The 21,776-nt window shown below is 36.9% G+C and overlaps 1 protein-coding gene across 7 annotated transcripts in view; it reads left to right on the plus strand.

The window, feature by feature from the left end:
* The window catches only part of ZZZ3 (zinc finger ZZ-type containing 3), a 121,844-nt gene that overhangs the window by 43,600 nt on the left and 56,468 nt on the right, over positions 1–21,776 (plus strand). For 2 of the 7 annotated variants that reach the window (XM_008959928.5, XM_034967954.3), the window contains exons 2-4: positions 1,092–1,225; positions 3,148–3,303; positions 9,150–10,705. The exons of 1 other annotated variant lie outside the window; for it this stretch is intronic. In XM_008959928.5, coding sequence (XP_008958176.1) covers positions 9,201–10,705 — 1,505 coding nt within the window. In that variant the 5' untranslated portion in view covers positions 1,092–1,225; positions 3,148–3,303; positions 9,150–9,200. Of the gene's footprint in view, positions 1–1,091; positions 1,226–1,296; positions 1,360–3,147; positions 3,304–9,149; positions 10,706–21,776 lie in introns of all 7 variants that reach the window. 4 more of the 7 variants (XM_003807787.7, XM_057303105.2, XM_055117102.2 and 1 more) reach the window with 4 other exon arrangements.

Here is a 21,776-nt window from a genome sequence, read left to right on the forward strand (position 1 = left end):
TTTACTCTGTTGCCTGGGCTGTAGTGCAGTGGCACGATCATGGCTCACTGCAGCCTCAATTTCCTGGGCTCAGATGATCCTCCCACCTCAGCCTACCAAGTATTTGGGACTACAGACACACACAACCACGTCTGGCTAATTTTCTTTTTTTTTGTTTTGTTTTGTTTAGAGAAGAGGGCTCACTATGTTGCCCAGGCTGGTCTCGAATGCCTGAGCTCAAGGGATCCTCCTGTCTTGGCCTCCCAAAGTGCTGAGATTACAGGCATGAGCCACCATGCCTCGCTAGGTTATCTGTATTTTCCACGTAGATTTGTACTCTTTTTACTGTGTAGTGGAGTGGTACAGCATGATGAAACATTTTGGAATGCCATTCATACGCTGCTTTCTTTGATATGTATGAATGAACATTCTTTTGTAGCTCTTTTTTCACTGATAAGCTGGTTAAAATGACTTAAAATTCTGTACAGTGCTTTTGGTTATCAATGTAAGTGTGTAGATCTATTTCTCCGACTTGTAACCATCAACCAAGTCTGTTTTTAAGAAGCTTACCTTTAAGGAATGTTTGTATACCTACATGTCAGTTTATTTTAAATAACATTTATTTTCTGTTTACTTCCAAAATTACTTAAGAAAGATATCAGATGTTTAAAGTGACATTTAAAGGACAGTCATTATCTTTTTTTTACTTCATTTTTAAGCATTATAGATTTATTCCCTAAAATATAAAACACACAAAAAAAGTACTTTTCTATTAATGGAGAGTAATTATAGACTTAAGGAAAATGACATATGTCTATATTGGTAGTAAGAAAAGGAACCTGAGGAGCTCTTCAATTTGTAAGGGTTTAAGTTTAGAATTAAATTTAGAATATTTGTATGTGGGTACTCTCTGAGAAGAACTTGGAAGTGTTAGCCAATCATCTTAGTTTGTTGAAGACACATATTTCACAGCTAAATGTAAGGAATTACTTGTGAAGTTTAGTAGAAAATGAAGTGTGCTATATAAGTGTTTGGAAATGTTACCAATTTTATTCACAAATTTGTAAACGGTAACACATCTATAGTGACTATATTATGGTTTCTCTTCACAGATATCAAGTTATTCTAGTACAACCATATAAATAAATAATACCTGAAGTCTCAGTGTAACATGGACAATTAACAGTGATGACAGATAAATACAGACGCATGGGGATCAAATACTAGGCGAAACGCTTTTTAAAAGGTAAGAAATAATGTAATCTTAATTAAGGCCATGTGGGGTTTAGTTAGAAGTAATTGAAGTTTCTTTTTCAGTGTATCAGGCTTTTAAGAAACACTGCAGGATCCTGTCTATCTTAATGCTGATAGAGCTCAGCTGTAAGTATCAGTTCTGTGAAAATAACAGTTGCAGATGTTCTTGCCTGCTAAATATCGTAGTGGATAATCTTCCTATAGTGAACTCTATTCAAATAGAGTAGTTATGTGGTTGATTAGAACTTGATAGAGTGCTACTAGGGCACATTCCAGTATGCTCAGAGATATACTTTAAGTTGTAGATGTTCTTTGCTTTTGATGATTGCTACTACCATCACACACTGTAAAACGTAATGTTTTGCCATGTTTGTGAAAGGCTTCAGTGTTTGGTACAAAGGAGTTGTCACTTGGAGTCTGTTATAAGAAGAGTGGGTTTTCAAGTCAAGGGTTACTTTATGTAGGATCATGTTTTCACTGAGCTTCTCCCCATGTTAACTTAGAACATTTCTTAATGTACTGTAGTATTAAATGGTTATTAGACAATTTTCCTACCTTGTGCTTTTTAAAGCATTTCCAGGGCATGTTTGGGAGAGGTGGCATCTATAGATATTAGATATTATTATCCCTATTCCCTTTCTAGCTGACTAGAACAGTAACCTATTTTTATTACGCAGTAAGTCTGCCTAGTAATTACAAGATTTTGTAATTATATCAGTCTTTAAGTTGTAATGCTTTCCCCAAAATGTATCACTACTATAATATCTAGTTTTATGCTTATAATAAAGTGACAGTTTCTGTCATAAACATCTGCTGGTCGTTTTCTTAGTCCTCTTCCTTGTTTTCAGATGGGCACTCATAGTAACCCATTTAGCAGATTGTACATTCTCTCTCTCTTTTTTTTTTGAGACTGAGTTTCGCTCTTGTTGCCCAGGCTGGAGTGCAATGGGGTGATCTTGGCTCACTGCAACCTCTGCCTCCCAGGTTCAAGTGATTCTCCTGCCTCAGCCTCCTGAGTAGCTAGGATTACAGGCGCACACCACCATGCCCAGCTAATTTTTTGTATTTTTAGTAGAGATGGGGTTTCACCATGTTGGCCAGGCTGGTCTCGAACTCCTGACCTTGTGATCCACCTGTCTTGGCCTCCCAAAGTGCTGGGATTACAGGTGCGAGCCACTGCGCCTGGCCTGTACATTCTTTGAAAAGGATATCATAATAAATTATTATATAGTAAAAATTAACCAGACTGTTCTAAGAAATGGAATGTAATTAGATTAATTAAATTGTCTGGCTAATTGGGTACTAAAACTGGAAAATCCTTGTTGTTCTTGTTCTTGTTAAAAATACATATGCCAAAAATAATAGAAATGTCCTTTTGTAATTGAATTTTGTAGCACTTGAATAAGCATCAAGGTTTTCCTATAGGTATAGAAGATTTGGTTGATTATTTGTGTGATTCTTTTATGCATAACCTAAATGGTTATGTATACTTGATGTTGAGAATTTGGGAAGTCCTCTAGGACAAGAGTACGAGATGATATTATAAATTCTGTTATGAGAAATGCTATCAAGGGCAACCTTTATCACCGCAAAAAAAAAAAAAAAAAAAAAAAAATACTGCCTTAGAGCAATGTCTAGAAAAGAGCAAGTCACATTTTGACTCAGTTCAAACTAATATTGAGTTGTAAGGATTTGGTATATTTTAGTATCTTTTTGGTTTGCTTTTGTTGATTTCTAAAAATCCTATTTCAGTTTCTTAGTATTCTTGAGGCTACAGAGTTACCGAGAAGCATGAAAGATGTCACTATGAACAGTTTCTGTACCTGTATTTCTTCTTATTATAGAAGGAGTAAATCTATTAGCATAAGTTCATCGTCTTCTTTAATCCTTCTTTTTCATTATTTTATTTTAAAGAAAGAAATTTAGGAGGTTCTAGTATTCTTCATGGCTGAAGCTGAGAGAGTCTGAAACCCTGATGCTTAAGCTCCATTCTAGATCATAGCTCCAACTCCTTCAGGATATAAGGAAAAGAGATTATATTTCCACAATGATAGATCTTTGGTTGTACAGGTAAGTTATTTAGTTTTGCAGTAGTGAAGACAACTATAGTTTGACTTCTTTTTTTTTTTTTTGAGATGGGGAGACTTGTTATTTTTCCATACATCCTCTGGGTGGCAACTTGTAGTTTGGCTGGCTATTTATAGGAGTATGGAGCTGCAGGGAATGGGTTAGGAATGAAATATTTCCCTCCCTTTTTTTTTCAATGAGGTATAAATGAAGTGACTGATTATGTTGGAATTTTTTACTCAGGAGGCATTGTGAAATTCCTTGACTTCCTTTTCCTGATTGTCTTTTAAAGTGTGTTTTCATTTACTTTTGTCTATCTGTCTGTCTGTCTGTCTGACTGTCCGCTTATCTGCCTGCCTGCCTACCTACCTACCTACCTACCTACCTACCTACTGACCATCTGTCATATATCAGTTTCTCTTAATGGGAAAGAAATAAGAAGTCTCTTTATGTAAAACAATGCATAATAGAGTTCCCAGACTTCAAAGAGGTGACTATTTAAGAACCTTAAGTTGAATTGCATGGGTGGGTTACCAGCCAGGTTTTACTCTTCTACTTTTAACATTATAGATATGGTGGTAATTGCACTGCTGAGGTATTGTCTTAAAATAATTATATGACAAACATGGCCTCAACGTTATTAAATAGTTTATGTTTAGACAACTAGAAAAAGAATCATATTGGTTACACTTTCCAGTTGCATTTGCTCTTTTTTCCTTTTACTTTGGTTTGTCTATGTGAATATATTCTGGTACCATGACCAGTTTACTAAAAATTTTTCACTTAATAAAACTAAATATTATGATAATAAATATCAGCTGGACCATTGGTGTGATGGAAGATTGCCAGCTGCTCAATTCCCAAAATAAACTGTACCACTTTGGTGATTATAGTAGGAACAAAAGCTTATAGGCAAGGTCTTTGAAATATCTTTTTGAAATTTCTTTCTCTTAAGTAAATAGCTGGAGAAGTGTGTCATTAGGTGGGCCTTTTTTGTTTATAATTATTATCTGTTTTAGTTCTTATTCATACAGTTCTACAGGTATGATCATAGGAGCTGGAAATTTATGACCTGAAATGTAGCTGATAATGCTTCAAAGAGTGTTTTTCAGAATCCTGTAGTTATATTTGGGTAACAGTAGATTCAAATTTATGAGAGGGCAATTCAGCAGCAAATATGTGGGTAGGATATGTGAAATTATAGGTAGGATTGAGGGCTTAATATGAATGGACAAGTTGAAATTCGGTTGACTAGTCCTTCTCAGATATGGCCTCCAAGAGGATGAGAATTTATGAAGGTGGGGAAGAGAGGGAGGGAGTCTGGTTAATTCTAGTTACTGACCACACTCTTTTTTCTCTGAATTCTAGAAAGTGCGACCATTCATTATTTGGTAGATAACATATAGGAAAAACTCCAGTGTAGTTGTTAGTTAGATTGCGTTTTGCCCATATGAATATGTTAATTAATGGCTTCCCTTATTTCTAAAACTAGATTGATTGCATTTCTAATTTCAGATGGATGCTGGCTAAGGTTTTTACCATATACCTCTTATTTTGTTAGCCAACAGGGTTATTTCCTGAGATAATTTGTAAATAAATTCATTTTTATTCCTTAACAATATTTGGCAGAAATATAATTTTGTACTCTAAGCTTCTTTATTGTATTCTTAAGAAACATTTTGCGATGCAGCTAAAATGAGGAAAACAACTGCTTTAGTCTATAATATTTTGCTAAGCTTGGCAAAACAATGTTGAGACTTGGTTGAGATACTACAGACTTTTTATTTTTTATTTTCTAACAGAAAGGGTCTCACCATTGTCCAGGCAGTTCTCAAACTCCTGGGCTCAAGTGATCCTCTTGCCTCAGCCTCCTGAGTATCTGTGACTGTAGGTGCCCCCACTTCCCTGCCCCTGCACCTGGCTAATCTAGACATTTTTGGTCCCTTTTTATTAACTGAATTTTGCACTCAGTTTATTAGATAATTATAGAAAGTGTGTACCTTTATATATGCCTATCCAAAATAGAAAAGATATGAAGAAAAAGGTTAGAACAGAAAAAAATGATCAGAGGGAAGATTAGCAAAATTTTGTTTAACTCTGATCTTAATAATTTTAACCAGTTTATTACCTCAAGTGCACATCACGTTAATTTCAGGTAAGATTTTTTTATAGTCTTCCATTTGGTGCTTCCTTGGTCTTATTTATACATTTTTTTTATTATTAGGATCCAGTAAGAAATTAAAGGGTATTTTATAAATAGTTCTAATTTAGTTTGAAACTTGATGACTATTATCTTATTAGAATTCTGTCTGGGTTCACTAGCCTAAGGCAGTGCTTCTCAAACCCTAATACATACATGAATCACCTAGGAGCCTAATTCGCTGGTAGGTCTGGGGCGGAGCCTCGTATTCTGCATTTCTAACAAGCTTCCAGGAGATGCCCGTGATTGAGTTGCAAGAGCCTGAGGTACCACAAGGATCCTTGTTATAAAACAAGTTCTCTTTCAATACAGCCCAATAGCACAGAATTTGACAATCCTAGAACTAGGGTTTTGTTCTAGTTATTGAGTGAAATAAAAGCATTTTTAGGGTACAGAAGTCACTACACCCTTGACTTCCCAGGCTCAAGTGATCCTCCCACTCAGCCTCCCTAGTACCTGGGACTACAGGCAGGCGTCACTACACCTGGATAAATTTTTTGTATTTTTAGTAGAGACAGGGTTTCGCCATGTTGCCCAGTTTGGTCTCGAATTCCTGGGCTCAAGTGATCCACCTACCTCGGTTTCCCAAAGTCCTGGGATTACAGGCCTGAGCCACCATGATCAGCTTATAGGTGATATTTTATAGTAAAGAATATATGTATAAAAAAAAGGTTTTTAGTACTACTAATAATAGGTTCATTTCATCCAAAATAGTCTCTCTTTGAGAAGTTTGTACTGCCTGGCAAATTTTGCTCCCATTCAGATTGGTGTGGAAAGAAAAGGTTAAGGAAGTCTTATTATTGGAATAATTTAAGAGGTTTGTATGCCCTTAATTGGGATTGCATTTTAAAAAGTAAAGACTAACAGATTCTTTTGTGTGTTTATAAAGTATTTCTATTGTCAGTATTATTTTTGAACCATAAATTATGAGTATAGTTGAATTTACATTAAAGATAATATGTATTAGATTTTGTAGGCATTTTAGTTATTAAATTTAACTTAGCCTTATGCTTTTTTTGTGCATTTACATACATATTTAATATTTAAAAATAAGTAATCTTAACCCTTTAGAGTGCCAGATTTGGATACATGAAACAAATAAGTTGCTTTTCATGCATTTCAGTTTATGTTCTTTTCTTTTTATTTTTTTTTGAGACAGAGTCTCGCTCTGTTGCCCAGGCTAGAGTGCAGTGGCGCGATCTCGGCTCACTGCAACCTTTGCCTCCTGGGTTCAAGCGATTCTCCTGCCTCAGCCTCCCAAGTAGCTGGGATTACAGGCATGTGCCACCATGCCCTACTAGTTTTTGTATTTTTAGTAGAGACGGGGTTTCACCATGTTGGCCAGGCTGGTCACGAACTCCTGACCTCAAGTAATCCGTCTGCCTTGGCCTCCCAAAGTACCGGGATTACAGGCATGAGCCATTGCCCCTGGCCAGTTTGTGTTCTTTTAAAACATCATTTGAAGTTTAACTTAAATGTTTTACAATTAAAAGTGGAAAATTATGGGACACTCAGTGTTTGTTACCCATGAAAGAAACAGATTGTAATCTTCATGATAATATATTAGCAAACGAGAATTAAATGTCAGCTGTTCTTTTAATGAATCCCCCAAACAATGAAAGTTTACTACTGTAAGAAATGTGTTTCTAAGTTCTGATTAGTGTCTTGTACTTATTGTTCACTTGGTTGCTATGAAATTCTGTAGAACAAATAACCATGCTTTAATTCCAGGGCTAGTTTTGTGATTCTTATAAGATTTTAAAAAATTGTTAATTAAAAATTTAAAAGTATGCCATACTTTGAGACAACACTAAACTCAGCCAACTTAAATATTTTACAGGGTACTTTCTCACTTAATTCACTTGTCAGCGGGCAGGAACAGGGAGATTATTTCCTGTAGTGTTTCTTTTTTATATGTGGTAGCATGTTGCTGTGTCTTCTATAATTCTTCCAAACTTTCCACTGTTAGATAGTTCTAGTTGAAGCAAGGAGAAATTGTGTTTGATTTTTAGGGGTAGGAGTCAGAATGGCATTTGGAGGTTTACATGAGAAGGGAGACTGTTGATGACCAAAGGCAGGAGGAAGGGACTGTGAAACTTTGCACTATTGCCACCACTGGCCTCTTTCTCTAACTAATCATCCTGCATCTCATTCAAAGTTAGGAAATAAAATGACAGGGTACCTTGTGAAAACTAAACAGAAGAGGAGTGGGGGAATAGAGACTTCAAATATTAACAGCTCCTTTATTCTGCTTGATGGGAGAGCCTCTGGAAAATATCACCAAATCACTAGTTTACCCAAATGGATCAATCAAGGCATTTTTCTATATCCCTTACATTTCTGTCATATAAACCTCAAGCATCCACACCAGAATACCTGTTCATCTCCCAAACCACACATTAACACTGGCACTGGCATATGCTATACACAGGAGTTCAAAGAAGGAAAGGCTGGGATTATAGGAGTAGTCTTGATTTCTTAAATGTAAGTATTTGCTTCAGAGGCTTCTTCCCCATTTTCTTTTCTGGTCTTTGGAACACTCCCTTTCACTTGCTAATTTATGGCTTTATTTCTAGAGACTAGGAAGTCTTGGGTTTGCTTTGTTTTGTTCTTAGCCAATGCAAGCTAGCATTGTGATTTTTGTCTATTTAGTTATGAAAAATTATACTGCAATAAAAAATTTTTGGATGCCAGATTATTAGTTATTAAGGGATTTGATCTGAAACTCATTTTAGCAAAAGTAAATTAAAAAGAAAAGAGCCTGCCTTTCTGTATACCAGAAACATTTTGAAAGAACAGGAGAAATGATTGGAATAGTTTTTTGAAAGATAGCTGCTATATAAGTTCAAGATTATTATTTTATTTATTGATTGATTGATTTTTTTGAGACAGAGTCTCACTCTGTCGCCCAAGCTGGAGTGCAGTGGCATGATCTCGGCTCACTGCAACCTCTGCCTCCCTGGTTCAAGTAATTTTCCTGCCTCAGCCTCCTGAGTATCTGGGATTACAGGCTTGTGCCACCACACCTGGCTAATTTTTGTATTTTTAGTAGAGACAACGTTTCACCATGTTGGTCAGGCTGGTCTTGAACTCCTGACCTCATGATCCTCCCGCCTCAGCCTCCCAAAGTGCTAAGATTACAGGTGTGAGCCACTGCGCCCGGCCGAAGATTATTATTTTAATGACCAAAATGAAATCACATCTTTAGGATAGATCTCTTCTGGGTGTTTTATGCCTGAGAGGCAGATACACAGTGAGGCAGTTATGGTCTCTAGAGCCCTGCCTTGCTACTTACTAGAGTTGTGACCTTGGATAGAATATTCAGAGTGTGCTTTAATCTCATTCGTGAAGTAGGGATGATAGTAGCACCTATCTGAGTTGTTGTGAGACTTAAGTGAGTTAATGTATGTAAGGCATATAGAAAGACTCATGGAACATATTAAGTACTGTATGCTTGTTAGCTATAATTTATATCATTATTGGAAACGTTAAAGAATTTTTATCACATAATTTAATATTGGCAGTTATATAGATAGTTATAGACTATAATGTCCAAGTATACTTGGATTAAAAAGTTATAGCTTTATACTTTCGTTCTAGGTATATTAACTATTACCTTTTTCTCATTATTTTGTTTACATTTTTGAAGGTTTCCCAATGAGTGGATCATGATGACCGTATTGTAGGGACTTGCCATAGTATGGCTGCTTCCCGATCTACTCGTGTTACAAGATCAACAGTGGGGTTAAACGGCTTGGATGAATCTTTTTGTGGTAGAACTTTAAGGAATCGTAGCATTGCGCATCCTGAAGAAATCTCTTCTAATTCTCAAGTACGATCAAGATCACCAAAGAAGAGACCAGAGCCTGTGCCAATTCAGAAAGGAAATAATAATGGGAGAACCACTGATTTAAAACAGCAGAGTACCCGAGAATCATGGGTAAGCCCTAGGAAAAGAGGACTTTCTTCTTCAGAAAAGGATAACATAGAAAGGCAGGCTATAGAAAATTGTGAGAGAAGGCAAACAGAACCTGTTTCACCAGTTTTAAAAAGAATTAAGCGTTGTCTTAGATCTGAAGCACCAAACAGTTCAGAAGAAGATTCTCCTATAAAATCAGACAAGGAGTCAGTAGAACAGAGGAGTACAGTAGTGGACAATGATGCAGATTTTCAAGGGACTAAACGAGCTTGTCGATGTCTTATACTGGATGATTGTGAGAAAAGGGAAATTAAAAAGGTGAATGTCAGTGAGGAAGGGCCACTTAATTCTGCAGTAGTTGAAGAAATCACAGGCTATTTGGCTGTCAATGGTGTTGATGACAGTGATTCAGCTGTTATAAACTGTGATGACTGTCAGCCTGATGGGAACACTAAACAAAATAGCATTGGTTCCTATGTGTTACAGGAAAAATCAGTAGCTGAAAATGGGGATACGGATACCCAAACTTCAATGTTCCTTGATAGTAGGAAGGAGGACAGTTATATAGACCATAACGTGCCTTGCACAAATTCACAAGTGCAGGTCAAGTTGGAGGACCACAAAATAGTAACTGCCTGCTTGCCTGTGGAACATGTTAATCAGCTGACTACTGAGCCAGCTACAGGGCCCTTTTCTGAAACTCAGTCATCTTTAAGGGATTCTGAGGAGGAAGTAGATGTGGTGGGAGATAGCAGTGCCTCAAAAGAGCAGTGTAAAGAAAACACCAATAACGACCTGGACACAAGTCTTGAGAGTATGCCAGCCTCTGGAGAACCTGAACCATCTCCTGTTCTAGACTGTGTTTCAGCTCAAATGATGTCTTTATCAGAACCTCAAGAACATCGTTATACTCTGAGAACCTCACCACGAAGGGCAGCCCCTACCAGAGGTAGTCCCACTAAAAACAGTTCTCCTTACAGAGAAAATGGACAATTTGAGGAGAATAATCTTAGTCCTAATGAAACAAATGCAACTGTTAGTGATAATGTAAGTCAATCTCCTACAAATCCTGGTGAAATTTCTCAAAATGAAAAAGGGATATGTTGTGACTCTCAAAATAATGGAAGTGAAGGAGTAAGTAAACCACCCTCAGAGGCAAGACTCAATATTGGACATTTGCCATCTGCCAAAGAGAGTGCCAGTCAGCACATTACAGAAGAGGAAGATGATGATCCTGATGTTTATTACTTTGAATCAGATCATGTGGCACTGAAACACAACAAAGAGTATGTGTAAATATGGTAACCATGAATTCTGCTTTGTTTATTATTCCCCAAGTTTTTCAGTATCTATTCATAGTGTTTTTATTACAGCCAAAATTAATGTTTTCACTAAAATTTTAGGTTCAATATGATTTTCTCAACTCTTAGAAAAACTCCAAAAAAAGACTTAAACTCAACTTTCCACGTGTGTTCTATGACAACATGGTCTTTCCAGTTCTGATATTTCATGTCTCAATTAGAAAAGACATGGTTGGTAGTGTTTTTGTTTTTTTAATATGTTTTATATCATTTTTAGTTAATTTATACAATGGAAACACATTGAGTTACCACAGTATGCTTTGATTTATAGTTCTAGATAGCACAGGACAATTAATGAGTGCTTAGACATCATCCAGATATGTGAAGTCTGGCAGGCTTGACATCTACTTTTATCTTACTTACATTTAATTCCCAATTAAAATCTTTTATTAAAAAATGTGCTTTATGCATCATCTTTGACTTTGACTTAGAGAAGTGGATATTACTATTAACACTATGACAGTATATTGTAATTAGCATATTAGCAAGGGTTAGTCTACTGGATAGTTTACATAAAACATTTGACATAGCTTTTCCTGATACTAGATATAAAGGAAGACTGTATCTTAAAATATTATCAGCTCTCAACCTTTGCTAAGTCACTGTTGTAAATAAAGAATTCTGTATCCAAATTTTTCACAATATTACTTGCTTAGATTTCCTATAAAGTATTCAGGGCCATAACACAAAAGATTTGGAGCTTACTATGTCTAGATAATCCTGAAAGGAACTAGAACACACAGTGCTCATCATAAATATCATGATTAGCAACAATAAAAGACAGACTTATGTAATAAGTTAATTACCTTTATTGCTACAGGGTAGGCTTTTGAATTAACATCACAATCAGATTATATAGACTGTACCTAAATACTTTGATTTGAGGAACATTTCTAGTGGTTTTGTTGTGACAATTGCCAGACCCTGGTATGTGTCAGATCAAAGTATCAAATCCTGGTTGTGGGACATAATATTTTTTTTGCCATGCATTGTAGATAGTGTAGATTTGTATATGGTAATACAGTGGTCTTTCAGCATAGGCCTCTCTTCTGAAAAGTTTTCTTCTGCTTTCTTTTGAAACACTATCTTAATATTGTATTTGATAGTTCATGTCATCTGAGCATTTTACAATTTTGTGAAAATGTTAGGAGTCTCGAGTATTTGGAATATTTGAAGTCCAGTTTTAGATAGCAAAACAACTCATAAATGAAGTTTTTTTTGTATTAGAAATAAGTTGAGTTCTGCTGTTCATATATACTGTCAGTTTTTTTGTTTGTTTGTTTGTTTTTGTTTTTCGTTTTTTGAGACAGCATCTCACTCTGTTGCCCAGGCTTGAGTACACAGGTGCAATCATGGCTCACTGCAACCTTGACTTCCCTGGGCTCAAGCAATCCTCCCATCTCAGCCTCCCAAGTAGCTGGGACTACAGGCACATGCCACCACTCCTGGCTAATATTTTTTTGTATTTTGTAGAGGCAGGTTTTCACCATGGTGCCCAGGCTCGTCTTAATCTCCTGGGCTCGATTGATCCTCCCACCTCAGCCTCCCAAAGTATTGAGTATAGGCATGAGCCACTGCACCTGGCCTAGTATCAGCTTTTAAAAGTAGACCTGTTTATCTGCAGTGCAGGGAAGGAGAGCATATGTCTTAGGAAAATGCCAAAAACTAAAGAAATGTGAATTTTTATAAAATGATATATGTTAGTTCTGTTCTTTGCTTTTTATTGTTTTAGTCTTGACTCGTTATTGATTGTGGAAATTTTTTTTCTAGTAATTCACTACAGTATTACTTTTTGTAAGAGATTGCCTGATAATAATTCTGAAGGATGATGTTCACATAAAACAGTTATCTAAAGATACAGTCATAACATTGATATTCCACATTCATAACCCTTTGAGGATGAGAACAATACAGCTTAATTGGTGCTTTTATACATTTTATATAGTGTGCTTTTATATGTTTATTTTTCATGCGTTCCTTAAGATATAGAGACTCCTTTGGAATTTGGATGCTAGTTGCTTTGTTAGAACAGTGTTTTCAAATTAATGCCTCATTGGGTGACATTGGGGAAAAAATTACTGATTCTTGCCTTTTTGCCTTGCTCCAGATCTTTTGAAGGACAGCACTTTTTTTTTTTCTTTGTTTTTTGTTTTGGAGACAGAGTCTCACTCTGCCACCCGGGCTGGAGTGCAGTGGCACAGTCATGGCTCACCGCAGCTTTGACCTACCTCCCAGGCTTAGGTTATCCTCCCACCTCAGCCTCCCAAGTTGCTGCTGGGACTACAGGTGCACGCCATCACACCTGTCTAATTTTTTGTAATTTTAGTTGAGACAGGGGTTCGCCATGTTGTCCAGGCTGATCTTGAACTCCTGGGCTCAAGCGATCTGCCCGCCTTGGCCTCCCAAAGTGCTGGGATTACAGGCATGAACCACTGTACCTGGCTAGGATCGCACTTTTGAGACTTTTCTCTTTTTTCTTTTTTTTCAAAGGAAGCAAATCAGAAATGAGATGGAGTATCATGATTAGCATCTCAGAGCTAATTTAAGGAAAATTGGGAGAGGGTGTTTGATCATGTCAGATCTAATCTCTTTCAGTAGTCTCTTTCCTCCCCCATACCTTCATTGTCTAGAGCCAAGAGATGGTTGGATATAATGTTGGCTCTTTTTAATCCAAGTTGCCATTGCTAAAAGTAGCATCATGACACCTGTCTAGTGCTTTCAAGTCTCAAGTAAATTTCTGGCAGTTTGAAAAATGATGTTAAAAAGCACTTGGGTTTTAAGAAAAGGCACTTGAAGGAGATGGTTTATTCTCCTCCTGTACACACATATGTACATACCTTGTCAAATGTTACTTCTCTTCCTTATTCTCCCTGTGCTAGAAACGTTCTCCAGGTAATTGCTTTTTGAAACCGAGGTTGAGCATTGCCCAGCCTAAATATGAATATGTCTACCAGTAGGGAATGAATACTTCTTGATAGCCAGTTTTAAAAGTAAGTTGTTAATAGAAGATACTGAGCATGGCATAATTCTTTGTCTAGAGCCAGGAGGACATAACTCTGTGTTATTCTAGTTGAAACTTTTCCTCTAACCTAACAGTGATCAACAGCCTTCTATCCTAGTGTTCAGCTTATAGTTTATCTGTCTTGTGTGCAAAGATATCCCATATAAGGTCATCTGATCACTTGTAAATGTTTGCGAAAGTATTGTGTAGAATCCTAGTCTTAGATGTGATTTATAGTAAATTAGGCATTAGACCAGGGAAACAAATCTGTGGATGTTCTGGGTACTAGCTTGATGCCTCTCTAGATGCCGTCCCTCTTCTCTAGCGCATAAATCCACAGTGTGCTTTTATATATTTATTTTTCCAAATGGAGAACCCCACTGTGAGAAAGGGACCAGAGAATATCTTTTTCTCTGGCAAGATTCCATCTGTGGATTATTTTATTAGACATGCCTTCTGAAAGATTAGGGGTGGAGGATCAAAATAAATATTCTTTATCTGAAGGCTCTTTGATCTTCAGGGTTGATAGAATCTGTTAAAGTGTTAGATAATACAGTACCTAATGATTTCTTTTTAGGCTTAAATAGCCTCACTGAATGAGATTATTTACTTAACTGTGATTGCCTTTTCTGTTTCGGAATTGAGCTCTTGCTAATTTTTGAATCAGGAGCACTGAAACAGATCTCTAAATTTTGAAGGTCTGGCTCTAGGAAGCACAAGTGTGGAAGATTTTAGGTCTTAGGTTTTAATGTTCAGAGCTTTTCTTCCAATTCAAAACGTAATCACTGGAAAATAAACTTCTAAATGAAAATGTGCTTTGGTCAGCTGCCTCTGAATTATCATTGTGCAACATTACTTAAATAAATTTGTGTTTAAAAGACCTTGGGTATCTTCATTTGAGGATCTTCGGTATTATAACATTTCATGAACAGATAAGGGGGTGAAAAGTCAAATTTAGGGATTCTAGATTCTTGAGATCTTACAAAGATTAACTCATTGATAACAGATTGCTAACATTTATATCAGTTCTTAAGTTTCTAGATAATGAACCTGTAAGATAGTTATTGCTCATCTAAGAGTGTTGCTCAGGTACTCTGCAGGTGAGAATATTATTTTCAAGTCACGTTTAAGAGTTTCTAAGAATTGTGTTAAACTTGGTTTTTGGAAAACGTTAATGATAGTAAATAATTATAATATGTCCTATTGCACCATGCTTATTTCATAGTTGATTAAACAAACATTTGATATTTTCATCAATTTTGGAAGCTGCATAGAGAAAATCTTAATCAGTTCTTGGAGATTTACTTATTGAGAGTCTACTTTTACTGTCGGTCAAAGTAATTTCTTTCAAGGGGCCAGAAAAACTCCAGGATCTTGCTTAAAAATCACTAGAGGAGTCATCCTGCCCTGAATAAGATAATTTTACATCTGTATTGTGCTTCGTAATTTACAAAGCAATTTCATTAGTTTCTCATTTGACTATCATGACAGTTTGAAAGTAGACAGGATAGGCACCGTTATACAGTCCCCATTTCCTAACTCGTAATTAAGAATTTTAGATTATTAATTTTAAGTAATATAATGAATTACTAAATAGGATCAAACTTCTATCTTTTAATTACTAGTTTGAACTGTACTTGGTTATCTCATCCAGTGAGGACTTACTTCATGGACTTTTGGGTTTCTATGTTGAGAACCCTCATGGAGCAGATCTTGGGGACTCAGTTGTCAGGAATTCTTTACCCTGAGGTTAAGTTCTGTAATTGTAGTCATGATTATCTGATTTTTATTTGTTACAGAATCAGCATTATAGGTAAGTACTTTGCTTTATTTATTGAATGAAATACTTTCATGTTCATTATTTTAAAGAACGTCTTATTTGTGAAGAATAAACTGGTAAAATAAAACTATGGCTGTAGCTTGATTTCAAATAGAGGATTTGAATAATTTGAAAAGAATACTCTGGGGTATTTTAGAATGCGGTAGGTGTATTAAAGTCAAAGATTACTAAGGAAAACTCATGCTTGGTGTACCTTGTCAACTCACCAGAAAAGGCTGTAGAATAATAGCCGGATTTACCCCTCTGGTCTGGCACAAAGATTAATGGGAAGAGAGAGGTAGCTTTCTAAAACAGGGGTCCCCAACCAGTCCATGGCCTGTTAGGAACTGGGCTGCACACCAGGAGGTGAACAGCGGACAAGCAAGCAAAGCTGCATCTGTATTTACAGCTGCTCCTCCCTGAGGTGCACCTCCTGTCAGATCAACAGTGAAATTAGATTCTCATAGGAGCACGAACTCTATTGTGAACCATGCATGTGAGGGATCTAGGTTGCACGCTCCTTATGAGAATCTAATGCCTGATGATCTGTCACTGTCTCCTGTCACCCCCAGATGAGATCGTCTAGTTGCAGGAAAACAAGCTTAGGGCTCCCACTGATTCTACATTATGGTGAGTTGTATAATTATTTCATTAGATATTACAATGGAATAATAAGAATAATAGAAATAAAGTGCACAGTAAATGTAATGTGCTTGAATCATCCTGAAACAACCCCATCACCCAGTCTGTGGAAAAAATTGTCCTTCATGAAACCAGTTCCCAGTGCCAAAAAGGTTGGGGACTGCTGCTCTAAAATATGTAATTTTTGCTTGTAAGTAGAGTAAGCTGTTGACTAACCAAAACATTACGTGAATTTTTCGCTTTTTCCTTTGAATACCAACTTGTTTTGTTTCAACTACTGTAGATGGTATCTAAAAGTGATTCTCTGCTGTAATCCAAGTATATTTGTACCCAAGTATAATTTAACCTTTTCTTTTTTTTCTTTTTTTTTTTTGAGACAGGGTCTCCCTCTGTCACCCAGGCTGGAGTGCAGTGGTGCCATCTCAGCTCACTGCAACCTCTGCCTCCCAGGTTCAAGTGATTCTCCTGCCTCAGCCTCCTGAGTAGCTGGGATTACAGACGTGCCACCACACCCGGCTAGTTTTTGTATTTTTTTTTTTTTAGTAGAGACAGAGTTTCACCATGTTGACCAGGCTGGTCTCGAACTCCTGACCTCAAGTGATCCGCCCCCCTCAGCCTCCCAAAGTGCTGGGATTACAGGTGTGAGCCACCATGCCTGGCTTAACCTTTTCTTTTTGATTTAGGTTCATCTTTTTGACAGAGGTTATGAAGTAATACTTTTCTGGCATCATTGCCAGAATAGGTCTGTTTTTTTCCTGTGGTAAATGATTTTGGGCTACTTGGTTTTTTATGTTCTTATAATCTGTTTCTTTTCTGTGTTCTAAGTTCTGTGACTTTTTTATTGTTTTCTTCATTTTTGTTGGCTTTCATGAGTCACCTTCCTTTAGTAACTAAGACTTTCCTTCTAATTGACTGCTTTTAGTTTTCTCTGAAATTGGATATCAGAATAACACTTGTCAGAATTATGTCTCATGATTCTTTAGTGATTGATACATTGAGGAGTTTATCTTTGAATGAATATGTGTTAGTGTGTGGGATGTTTGATTGTGTTTTCTTGTTTGTATGCTTTCCGGTTTAGGGGCTGTGTTTCATGTAAGTTACCAGATCTAAATTCTGAACAGAGAAACAATAATTATTTCCTCATATATGGTAAGAAAGACTCACTTAGCAATAAACCCCATCTAAAACAATTACTTATCTACAATTTTGACACTAATTGAAGCTTAGCTTTTAGTTGCAGAAACTTAATTTTGGTAATTTTTTATGGAAGTGTACAGAAAACCCAACTTTTTTCCTTCTATACTCACTCTGTCTCAGTACTTCACTTCTGACACCAGATCTATAGGAAACCTCAACTGTTTTTCTCTCTACTCACACTCAACACTTCTGTGACCAGATTTGTGGTGGTTTTTCCCACTGACCAATTCTCTGACTCAGTTGAATGTCCTATGATTCCATTCAATATTCTGACACTAACTGGAGTTAGTGCAGACCCCACAGGTTAAGCTCTCCATCCTACAAGACTGCCTCCCACTTCAGAAGCCAATCACAAATGGTAGGTCCTCAGGTTACCCACAGTTTCGGTCTGACTTGGCTACAAATTGGAGGGTCCCACCACCCCCTCCTCAGATTTGATAATTTGCTAGAGTGGCTCACAGACCTCAGGAAAACAATTTACTTATTACGGCTGATTAATTACAAAGGATATTTCGAAGGATCCAAATGAAGAGTCAGATGAAGAGATATGTACGGCAAGGTCTGGAAGGGTCCCAGGCACAGAAGCTTTTTTTCCTGTGGAGTTTGGGTCAGCAACCCTCATAGCTCGTAGATGTGTTCACCATTCTAGTAGCTCTCTAAACTTTGTCTTTTAGGGGTTTTTCAAAATGGAGCTTCATTTCTCAGGCATGCATGATTATTAACTCAATCTCCAGCTCTTCTAACCTCCCCAGAGCACACAAGGGTTGGGGCTTGTAAGTTGTAATGATGGCTTGCTCTTTGTAATGACCATCCTCCACCCAGGACTCCACCCAGAGTGACTTTATTAGAACAAAAGGGTCTCCTATCATCCAGGAAATTCTAAGGGATTCAGGAACTCTGTGTCAGGCACTCCTGTCACTCAGGAAATTGTAGAGGTCATAGGAGCTCTGTGTCAGGAACTGGGATCAAAGACCAACTATTAGGAACAAAGATTTTTCTAGCATCCCTATTTACAAGAGTTTTAGGAGCTCTATGCCCAGAATTGGGAGTAGAGACCAATATATTTACTTTTTATTATTTCACAAGTAGGCTTAGGAATGTTGTATTTTTACATATTAGTAAGAAGAGTATGCCATATATGCTATTTTTTCTGTTGTTTCATGTTATCAGATATTGTAATGTATAGTAATAAATGGGAAGATCTGTGTTGTGATCTACTTCTCTCTTTTTTTTTTGGTCTTACTTTTCAGTGGAATCTTTTTGTTTGTTTAACTTTTATTTCTTTTACTGTGGAAAGCTGCTTTTGTTTGTCTCTTTATTCTCTGATTTTAACATAGGGAAAATCTGAATGTGGCCAGAGACTAATAATTTGTGCAGGACCCTCTCAGGCAAGATTTTCTGTGGTGTGCTGTGATTGAATTTTCACATGTCTACTAATCTTGGGAATTGGATTATAGACATTGTGTATATGTTGCTGAGGGTCAGGATTTTGTTTTCTTTCCTTAAAAAATGTTGACATTTGTTCTGACAGGCAGTTAATTTGGGGATAAACTTGGTCCTGTTAAGGCTTATGCTTACCTTTGTTAGGGGAAGTACAGAGTAGCCTGTTCTCTAGATCTCGGTTAGCCTTCTATAGTATGGTCTTAGTGATATCTTGTTTAAAGAGGTAATTTACTATGGTTGATAGAATCATGAATGTTTCTAGCCTTATGAGGACACTGTTAGTTGTTCTTTATATAGCTCCTTGGTAGTTGTTCTTTGCTTGGTTTGTGGAGTCTCATCTTATGTGTGTGCAGCATTATATTCAGCCAGACTCAAGAGGACCTCTATGCAGATAGCATTGTTTGTCTTTCTGTGTTGCTTCTTCCTTTTTGATACTCCGTCCCACAAATTCTAGCCGCTTCAGCTTCCCCAAACTGTTTTCTGTCTCTCTGCTCAGCAACACACCTCCCTGTTCTATAGTACTGACAGTACTTCTAAGTAGAAAGAGAGGGTGATAATAGGGCATATTTCATCTGTTTGCCTTCTCTCACAGATCACAGTTACATGCTGTCTGTTGTCTAATGTTTGGAAATAGTTATTATTTGTATATTTTCTCCAGTTTTGTAGTTGTGGATGGCAGGATGGCCATTCTGTGTCAGTTACTCTGTTATGACTGTAAGTGGATGTCTCTGATGTAATTTTAGTATGCACTGGGTATGTTTTCTTCCTATAATACTCAAACCCAAGCCTGCAGTTTGATTATCCGGGGATTACTGTGGGCGAGCTTTTACTTATACCTTAAAAAATAGTTTCAGCAACTTCTTTTTTTAAAGAAGTTGAAGTCAGAAATTGTAACAGTAGGAATTTTAATTGAAGAATGACGGTAACTTCTACCTACTTGTTTTAGTTATGATTAGGTATTGCTGAGGTTGGAACAGAAATAAAAATTAGGTTACTGGTGAGATAAAGTTCTTGAGGATGGGTAAAAGAGAGAAGGTGACATACAAAAAGATATGAAACTTTTTTACTAGGTTTCAAATGGTAATTCTAAGAGTCTAAGAAATTACGTATTTGTTAGCTATTTTTCATAGATATTTCAAGGATTTTTGTTGTACCAGATTTGCTGTATAATATTTTAATAAAGCCATGGTGAATATGTTCTTTTGCAATCCAGTTTCTAGTAGATGGTTTTCTTTTTAAATAAATTTAAATGTAAAGTATTTTGGAGAAATCTATTTTTCCTTGTACTTTAATTTTTACCATTTGTGTTGGAAAAATTTGATTAGGGTTTTTTTTTTTTGCTATTTTTCACTTGTTTTACATTATCATTCCTTTTAGTTTATTTTGTTTGTTTTGTTTCTTTTGAGACAGGTTCTCACTCTGTCACCCAGGTTGTAGTGCAGTGGCACAGTCTAGGCTCACTGCAGCCTCAGCCCTTCCAGCTCAAGCAATCCTCCCACCTCAGCTGCCTGAGTAGCTGGGACTACAGGTGTGTGCCACCACACCTGGCTAATTTTTTTTTTTTTTTTTTTTTGTGGAGACAAGGCCTCACTATGTTGCCCAGGCTAGTTTTGAACTCCTGGCCTCTTTCCTTGGCCTCCCAAAGTGTTGGGATTACAGGCATAAGCCAGCACACCCGACCCTTCAGTTATTAACGCATTCATATATTTTAACTAAAGGTTCTCAAAACATAATTACGATTATGCTTAAACTTTTAGTTGGAGGGAAGGATCATGTTACTGTCTTAACATGTGAGATGTGAGATTGAAAAAGTGTAAGATGTCAGATAAGATTACAATAAAAACTGGAAGTATATTCTTTTTTCTTTTATTTTATCGTTATTTATATTTTTTCGAGACAGGGTCTTGCTCTGTTCCCCAGGCTGGAGTATACTGGTGTGATCATGCCTTACCGCAGCCTCGATTTCCTGGGCACAGGAAATCCTCCTGCCTTGGCTTCCCAAGTAGCTGGGACTACAGGTGCGTACCACCACATGTGGCTAATTTTTATATTTTCTTGTAGAGATGGGGTTTTGTCATGTTGCCCAGGCTGGTCTCAAACTCCTGGGCTCAAGCCATCTGCCCACCTTTTCCTCCCAAAGTGCTGGGATTGCAGGTGTGAAGCACCATGCCTGGACTTTTTTTTTTTTTTTTTTTTTAACTTAAATTTAAATTTAAATTTTTATTAAATTTTTTCCCAAACTCTTTCTTCACTGGATTTTTTTTTTAAAGGGAGGGTCTCACTCTGTCACCCAGGCTCAAGTGCAGTGACACAATCATGGCTCACTGCAGCCTTGAACTCCTGGGCTCAAGTGATCCTCCCGGGCTCAAGTGATCCTCCCGCCTCAGCCTTCTAATTTTATTTAATTTTTTTGTAGAGACAGGCTCCTTCTGTGTTGCCCAGGCTGGTCACGAGCTTTGGGTGTCAAGTGATCCTCCCAAAGTCTTGGGATTACAGTTACGAGCCACTGTGCCTGGCCAGTAGTGTTTTTTTGAGACACTAATTATAACTAGATAATGTTTTTATTTTCAAGATGCTTATATTATTTAGATCTAGAATCTCACTATATTGTTAAACTTTATTTTTAAATTATTTACCAAATCAAGGTGATTGGGCTAGATTTGAGGAACTCTACAACTGCCTTCCAATTATTTTTCGCTGGCAGTATGATGCTAAGCTTTTGTTTCTACAAAAAAACTTTATTTTGATTTCTGTAGTTATAATTAGTGTATTATATACATGGTTTTGGACTCACTTCTTTCTGTGTTCTTGCCCTTATTTTTGGCACTGCTTAGGCTTTAGTTACTGGCTTTGTTCTTCCTTTGCATCCTCTCTCTGGGTGTTCCCACTCACTG

Source organism: Pan paniscus, chromosome 1 (assembly GCF_029289425.2).
Source record: "Pan paniscus chromosome 1, NHGRI_mPanPan1-v2.0_pri, whole genome shotgun sequence".
Taxonomy (NCBI): domain Eukaryota; kingdom Metazoa; phylum Chordata; class Mammalia; order Primates; family Hominidae; genus Pan; species Pan paniscus.